The 8,426-nt window shown below is 34.8% G+C and overlaps 1 protein-coding gene across 1 annotated transcript; it reads left to right on the top strand.

Moving 5' to 3' along the window:
* On the top strand, nucleotides 3,151–7,929 carry LOC109832865. Its single transcript, XM_020400332.1, has 4 exons — nucleotides 3,151–3,221; nucleotides 3,872–5,435; nucleotides 6,271–6,983; nucleotides 7,073–7,929. Exons 1-4 carry the CDS (start codon nucleotides 3,181–3,183, stop codon nucleotides 7,863–7,865), a joined length of 3,111 nt encoding a protein of 1,036 aa, XP_020255921.1. The 5' UTR covers nucleotides 3,151–3,180; the 3' UTR covers nucleotides 7,866–7,929.

Here is an 8,426-nt window from a genome sequence, read left to right as displayed (position 1 = left end):
TATATATATATATATATATATATATATATATATATATATGAGAAATATGAGTATGCTTGGTACCAAGCACAAAATTTGTGCTTGGTAGTGAGGTAGCACAATCCCCCCCACTCATTCAAATGGGGGACCACATTCACATGAGTTGAGGAGTGTATGAGGATATATAACAATTTAATAAGTAGAGGGGATTATGCCACCTTACTACCAAGCACTATTTTTTTTTGCTTGGTAACAAACATACCCATTTCTCTCTATATATATAAAGAAATCAACCAAACAGCCCCCAACTGGAATGAAGTGTGCTAGACAACCTAATTGCATTTTGAGGAGACAGCAAACACAAGTGTAACTTGTGATGTAGCCTTTGAAAACAATGTCAGGTCTTGGCCGCTACGTGATGTGTCTTGTATTGTACTAATCCTGGCTCAACAATTGTTACAAGACTGTGCTTTCACACATGCGTGTAATGCAACTACTTTGGATGTGCGTACACAAACACTTTTATAGCCATAGAGACGTCAATCAATCAGTTGCTATTATCAACAAAATTTCTATATATGTTTATATTCAGGCTAATTTCCTTACTTTTTTTGCGCTCACTGCTAAGAGGCTGTTTGGTTAGTTTCCTAAAAATCAAGAGAATGAAAAGGATACATGAAAATCAATAAAGTATTATTTTTATCAATTTCCATCCTTAAAACTCACCATAATATCTAATAAAATATTATTTTCATCCCACAACTCATCTCATATCATCTCCTAAAAATAAACTAAACACAAAAAATAAGTCACATCATCCAACTCATCTCATCTCTATCACATCTCATCTTTAAAAATCAATTACATCATCCAATAATATGGTGACAACTCATCTCATCTCATTAACATTTCATTTCCACCCGTTTCCTCCAAAAAAGCTAGTAAATCGATTTTCTTAAGTGTGAGTCACATTATCCAATAATATAATGACATCTCATCTCATCTCATCTATTTTCTTATTTTTATGAATGAACCAAACACAAGAAAAGAACCTATTATAGAAAATATGTTTCTTATAATTTATTTCTTTATTTTTTAGGGGTTGTTTGTTTGCCTAAAAAAAAGGAAAATCAAAGAAAAGGAAACATATTTCTAAGAAAATAGGTTTTGGAATTGTTTGGTTGGCTAGAAAAAGAAGGAAATCAAAGAAATGGAGATGAGATGAGATGAGTTGTCACCTTATTATAGGATGATGTGAGTGATTTTTTAAGAAAACTTATTTTGATGTTGTTTGGTTGGCGGAAGGAAATGAATTATAAGAAACCTATTTCTTGTAATAGGTTGTTTTCTTTTGTTTGGTTATTTCTTAAAAATAAGAAAATAGATGAGATGAGATGAGTTGTCATTATATTATTGGATGATGTGATCCACACTTAAGGAAATAGTTTTCCTAGCTTTTTGGGAGGAAAACAAAGAAATAAAATGTTAATGAGATGAGATGAGTTGTCACAATCTTATTGAATCATGTGAGTGATTTAAAAATATGAGATGGGATGAGTTGAGTGATGTTGTGGATAAAAATAATATTTTATTAGATGTGGTGGATGTGATGGATGAGTTGTTGAATGAAATTAATATTTTATTAGATGTGGTGGATGAGTTGTTGGATAAAAATAATATTTTATTAGATGTTGTGGGTGAGTTTTAGGGATAAAAATGTGTGAAATTATACTTTTTGAGATTTCTTGGTTTTCATTTCTATTTTTTGGTTTAGGGTCTGTTTGTTTGCTAAAAAAAATGAGAAATGTGTTGCCACCTCAACTTTCAAGAAATGTCCTATGTGCCACATAGGTTTTTGTTTTCATGAGGTTTCCATTTCAAGTGTTTGTTTCGTTTTTAATTTTTAAGAAATGAAGTGCCATGTAGGATGCCACCTCACATTTTCAAGAAATGTGTTTTCACAACAAAATGGGCTGAAAACACTTGGAAATGTCCCATCTGAGAATTATTAATTAATAAAAGCACTGTTTATGAGGTTATGAAGAATAAAACATATTATTTAAATTGGTTTTCTCTCTTTTCATTATTCTTGTTCTCAAACAAACAAAAGAAATGGAAATGTCCAACACTGTTACTATGGAGGCTTTTTTTGTTTTTTGTGTGACTTGGCAGTGAAAAGAGGAGTTTTCTTTGCGAAACAAACAAAAGAAAAGAAAACTGTGAAATGTCTTGAAATGTCATAAAAGCATTTGAAATGTGACATTTCCATTTCCCTTTTTTTGGGGAAATAGCCAAACAGGCCCTTATTAGGAAATAACCAAACAGGCCCTTAGCCAACCAAACAGAATTGAGATCCTCTACTCATGCATAGTGATTCCTAATATTTGCTAATGCATCTCCACCTTTTATTTTGTGGACCCCACCTTCCACTTTGTACTTGTCCACAAAATTAAAGGTGGAGATACATTAGCAAATATTAGGAGGTACTATGTATGAGTAGAGGATCTCAATTCAACCAAACAATCTCAAAACAAATTTTCTTACAAAATCACCCATATTATCTAATAATAATGTGACAACTCATCTCCAATTCTTTGATTTCCTTCTTTTTTAGCCAACCAAACAATCTCAAAACATTTTTTCTTAGAAATAGTTTTCATATTCTTTAATTTTCCTCTTTTTTAGGCAAACAAACAACCCCTAAAAAGACATGATTAGTAATGTAAAACACACAGAACTATTGGTTTAGTATCATTCATTGAGTCAAACTTTAGACACCGATTTTATCCTTAAAAAAAAAGAAGGTTTTCATAAAAGGCCAACAAAAAGTTAAATTTTAATTTAACTATCAATTTATGGATTTCGAATGTCCAAATTGTAGTGAGACAAATATTGTTTTAAATGGTTACTTTTGGCACTTAAGCGTAATTTCAAAACACAAAATGTTAGGATCATTCATTTTTTTCGGGTTAAATATAATCCTATCTTAATTAAAAATAAACAAGATTAAACTGCTCTTTGTTGACAATAATATGAGGTCCCCCCTTACCTTTAACTCATCTCCCTTTTCAACGGCCAGCAACCCCCAATCTAAGAGAATCGGGCATAGGGGTACATCCGTCATTTCCTCTCCTGTATAAAAATTCTCACCATCATCTTTTTTAGCAGCCACTGAGAGAGCTGGATGAACAACAACGGACCATGGCAAAGGGTAGCTTTTGCTTCATCTCCTCCTCCTCTCGGTGAGCTCACCTCTGTTATTTTCATTTATTTATATCTTAAAGAGGTCAAGAAGTAATCTGTAATGGATTTTTTGATAGATTTTTGTTGGGTTTTTTGCCCCTTTTTTTTGCTTCAATATGTTGAGTTCTTAAATGGGTTTCTACTTTTGATCTCTTTTATTGTTCTTTCTCAAGTTAAGAAGCATGCCCAGTTTGGTAAATATGGGAAAGATGTAAAAAAAGTAAGAAAATTGGTTTTTGATGATCCGAATATTGAACTATTAATAGTAAGCAAATGGGTTTTTGATGATTAGAATATCGAGTTATTAATGATATCCTGATGGCCCTTTTAATTTTAGGGGATATTTTGATGGATTGTTGCGTCTCTAAAAGATTTTATTCTCTTTTTTTTGTGTGGAGAAGCTAGGCCCAGTTTAGCAAATGTGTAAAGGGCTTCACTTGGGGAAAAAAATGATTTTTTTTGGTGATGAGAAAATTCATTAGGTGTTGTCTGATGACCCACTTCTTGTTACTGCCTTTAAGGGATTCTTTTATGAATATTTCTATTTCTGATGATTAAACTGAAGTGGTTGGTATGGCTTTCTTAAACATAAAAAGGGTGAAATTTTCAGGTAGAAATGATTTGATGAAAGTTTGCTTCTTAATTTCAGGGGAGGTTCGTTATGCCCGAAGGCCTACCCCTTTCTTCTCTTTGTGTTTCCAGTGATGCTTTCTCTGATGATGTTCTTGCCTTGTGAAGCAAAGGATCAAATGGATGGATTTCTGAATGCTTTATTGTACGCTGATGGTTGTGAGAATTTCAAAGATTTTGATGGCTCTGTTGAAACTAAAGCAAGTTTTCCGTGCTACTTTGATATCAAGAATGTGTGTTCTCAGTCGACTTCCTTGTGCTTTCCTTCTACCTTGATTGGCTTAGGAACAAAATTTGATGGATCACATTCAGAAAAGTCAAACTTTGATGTGGGCAAAGTTGGTTTTTGTGAAAGGTCACCTCTGTCGGATCTAAATCCAGTTGTTTTTTCTTCAGGATCTTTATGGCCACCTTATGTGAAGATGAGTCCTCCTTCGCTGGATTGGGGAACCAATAGTTTGCTCACCCCCTCTTTAGTTTACTTGGCTTTAGCTAACTTGCATAATAGTAGCGTGTTACATGTCTTTGAACCATTTAGTTCAGATGGACAATTCTATGCTTATGGCTTTGAGAAGTTTTCATTGGCTCCTGGTGAAGCTAGTTCAATTGCTTTTGTTTTCTTGCCTAGAAATTTGGGTTTGGTTTCAGCTCATATTGTTCTTCAGACGAGCTTTGGAGGTTTTGTTATCCATGCCAAAGGAGTAGGTATTGAGAATCCTTATCGAATTGATCCATTTGGGGGATTTGAGCTCTTGGCAGATGGAAGATTGAGTTGGAACTTGTCTTTGTACAATCCTTTTGATGATGCACTATATGTTGAGGAAATTAGTGCAAGGATTTCAATCTCCTCAGAAAATGCTAGTCATACTGAAGATCTTATATGCAACTTTGGTTCTTTTTGCAAGAATAGCCAACAAGAAGTCTCTTGGATTGAGATTAGACCTCATAAGCAAGAACTGCAGCCTCATAACACTGAAATAATCACGAAATTGAATTTGTGGCCTCCAGTTAAAGGCAATATTTCTGGAGTTATTTGCATTAAGTTACAGAGGTTTACACGAGACAAGTTTGATATGGTGGTAGTTCCCCTTGAGGCTGAAGTGGATAGTAATCCAACTTATTACTCTTTAACGGGCTCAGTCTCAGTGTTTTTTGAGTCTCTTGTACCGTATGATGGAAGGGGATTTGTGGGTACTGTTTCTGTAAGAAACCGAGCATCTTATTTATTAAGTGTGCTGAGCATTACAGAAAATTTAGAAGTTTTTGATATCAAATACATGGAGGGTTTGTTGCTGTACCCTGGTACTATAACGCAGATAGCTTTAGTTAGTTATGATCTTCCTGATGTTTCGGAGCATATACCACCAAAAGTTCCTTGGTTGGATCCTAATTGTAGACTGTCTTTATTGACCAATGATTCCATCAGTCCGCAAATCGTGATTCCTTGCCAGGGCTTAGTAATTGGGTCAGGTTTTATAGAGCCTGCAGTGTTGTTGACTGGACCGAAATCTCAAAACCAGAAGCTATCAAATGCAAGGACTGAATCTTTGGAAAGCATTATTGAAGAACCACTTCCACTGGAGGTACTTTTTCTGCTTTTTAAAAACCGCAACTTTTTTGTGATCAAAGCATCATTCATTTTCCATGTCCTGATATTGAGAAATCAATTTGTTATATTCTCATTTGCTGTAGTGTTGTACTCTATAAGGTTATTAGATCCCTTTTTCCTTTTGACTCACTTGAATCTAGAGAACATTTTGCGTTTCTTTACTGCATTGCTAATTAGTCGCTCGCGCTTTCTCTCTGACATGCACGAAGTGCCAAAAATTATAATTTCTCATGTGGAAATCATTGTGGTTATTTACTTATTTAGAAGACATATGTTCCAGATAAAATTGAGTAGAGTTGTCCAGCATACATCTTAGCAACTGCCAACACTAGGTTGCCATGAGATGAAAAGATTGTTCAATGGAGTGGTATCCATTTTTCTACCCTAATATTAGGATTTACTTGATATGTATCCCAAGAACTGTGCATAATATTGATTTAATGAGACCCCTCTAGCTAGGGAGGGGTGGGAGCTATTGCCATCATCAATAAAGTGGTGGCAGATGCCTTAGTATTATAGATTATAGATCAAGCTTTGATTCCTTTTCTTGCAGAATTCTAGTCTCTTAAAAGAATTTATCTGTTTTCTTTTTCGAGAAATGTTCAGTTTTACTTTTTTCCTATTAACCAAGTGTCATATTTTTGTCTATGTCTAGAGCAACTAATTGACATAGTATTCTATTCCTGCATGATATTTACTTTTCGTATGTTATAAGTATCTGTTCTCATTCCTCTCTTCAAATGACAGTTGTCCTTAGCTCTAACATGCTGTATTTTCCATGTTCTTCTATTTTGTTTATACATTTGCAGTTAAAGTTTATAGAACTACTGGAAGCAGATAGATTAATACTTAGAAATTGGAGATCACAAGGTACCATGAGCAAGTTGTCTGTGCTTAAAGACCAGGAGTTGCTGTTTCCAACTGTTCAAATTGGCACTGAGTTCTCTAAGTGGATCACTGTGCACAACCCTAGTCAAAAACCCGTTATAATGCAACTTGTATTGAACCCAGGGGCAATAGTTGATCGCTGTGAAACTCCTGATGATCCGTTCAGACCTCCCTTATTCAAAATCACTTCTTTGGAAATGCAAGATGGGTTCTCAATACCAGAACCAATGACAACAGCGGCCATTGTGCATCCTTTAGAAAGTGCTCAAATTGGCCCAGTGCTCTTTCGTCCCTCAAAGCAATGCACTTGGAGAAGCTCAGCTTTGATAAGAAACAATCTTTCAGGAGTAGAATGGTTACAAATTCGAGCTTTTGGTGGATCATATTCGCTTCTTCTACTCGACGGGTCTGAACCTGTGAACAAGATAGAAATCAACCTTAGCAAAACCTCACTCTTGTGGACAGTGATGTGGAAACTATTAGCAGTGATTTTTATAGCTTGTTTGGTGTTCTTCGTTTTCCTGCATCCTCTTGATTCAGAAAGCAAAGAGTATTCTGTTAAGAATGAGAAGCCCATTGCAGTCAGCAGGACTGAGAAACCTTCTCGTGTTCACAGAAGCACAAGAAATGCCAGGTTAGTTTTGGCACAATTTTACATAAGTTGTTTATTGTACAATTTGCTACTATTGCTGGTTAATGAATGCAGTTGATACAAAATTTCAGGTCCATAAAGAAAAATGAAAAACTTGAGGAGGGTCTGCGGGTTGATAGATATCCTTGTTTTGAACATACTGCTCAAGAAAATACTCAAAGGGTAAAGGAGAGGATGGATTCTGATCATCAAAACAAACCCACAATGCAATCCCCACTGCCTACTGAAATATCAGAATCACCAGAAACTGGTAATCTTACAGTGAAGGTTGTGAAAGAAAGAGGGAGGAGGAGAAAGCGAAGGGTTAATGGAGGAGGAATAGCATCAAAGTTCGAAGTTTCAAGTAGCCAAAGTGGAAATTCAACACCATCTTCACCGATGTCTCCAAATGCTTTCACTCCAAATTCTTCTTTTAGTTCACAAAATCACGAGAAGAAACAAGAGTTGAGTTTTTCGGAGGAGCCGAGAGTATCAGAACCTCAAAAGAATGTTGGAAAGCCTGTTCTATTACACTCTGCTACTTTCCCAAGTACTTCACTCTTTTTGGCCTCTTCTTCTCCTATAGCTCCATGTGCACGTGCTCCGGGTTCTAAGCTTAGTAAGGAAAAAGGAACGAAAACAAAGGAAGATGTTGCTTTTGGAAAAGAGTATGTTTATGATATTTGGGGTAATCACTTTTGTGGTCTTTTAATTGGGAAACCAAAGGAGCTTTCGTCGAAGGTGTTTGATGCTTCAAAAGGTGACTCGCAAAGTTTCTTCACAAGTGATCCTCAGTCCCTCATGATGATGTCATCGGCACGATCTAAATCTTCAGGTCATCAGTTGACCCCTCCTGATGTAGATTACCTTTATGAAAAAAAGTAGTTCAGTTTCTACTAATTGGTGCTTTTGCCATGAAGTTTAAGTTTTTTGCTCATTTTCATTTTTATTCACGTCTTTCTTTTCTTTGCTTTAAAGGTATCCGATTTAGTTTTTCAAAAGTTTGTTTTTCTGACTCCGCAATGCCCGTATTATAGAGAGCTGTTTTTCCTATTATTCTTTCAAATTAAACTTATTTTCATATTAGACTTATTAATCCATCAAATCTTTAAATTTCCTTATCAGTTCCTCAACCAAACTAGCCAATCTATTTTGAATTTCTATATTAGTTCTTCAAATCTTAAGATGTTTCTCTTCAATAATCACATAAAATGATTTTGTTCTTTATCATAAAGGGTTGTATTTTAGAAAATCGATTTAGTTGTGAAATATATTTGAGATAAAAATTGGCTGTTGTGATGATATATTTTGGGAGGGAATGTCCATTCGGTCATGGTAATCAGAAATGACATATTTTTATATTTGTGATTTAATCTAGTTATAGGAACTAATTTAGTGTAGATTGAATTATTTGAGAGGTTAATTAAAGTACAAGATTAATATGAA

Source organism: Asparagus officinalis, chromosome 3 (genome assembly GCF_001876935.1).
Source record: "Asparagus officinalis chromosome 3, Aspof.V1, whole genome shotgun sequence".
Lineage (NCBI taxonomy): Eukaryota > Viridiplantae > Streptophyta > Magnoliopsida > Asparagales > Asparagaceae > Asparagus > Asparagus officinalis.
This window is presented reverse-complemented; position numbering and strand designations above follow the sequence as displayed.

What these genes read in the sequence shown, in the direction of transcription:
- LOC109832865 (XM_020400332.1), top strand. Translation starts at nt 3,181, where the DNA reads ATGGCAAAGGGTAGCTTTTGCTTCATCTCCTCCTCCTCTCG. An exon ending in TTCATCTCCTCCTCCTCTCG is followed by an intron (nt 3,222 to 3,871) that starts GTGAGCTCACCT and finishes TCTTAATTTCAG; the next exon opens with GGGAGGTTCGTTATGCCCGA. An exon ending in AAGAACCACTTCCACTGGAG is followed by an intron (nt 5,436 to 6,270) that starts GTACTTTTTCTG and finishes ATACATTTGCAG; the next exon opens with TTAAAGTTTATAGAACTACT.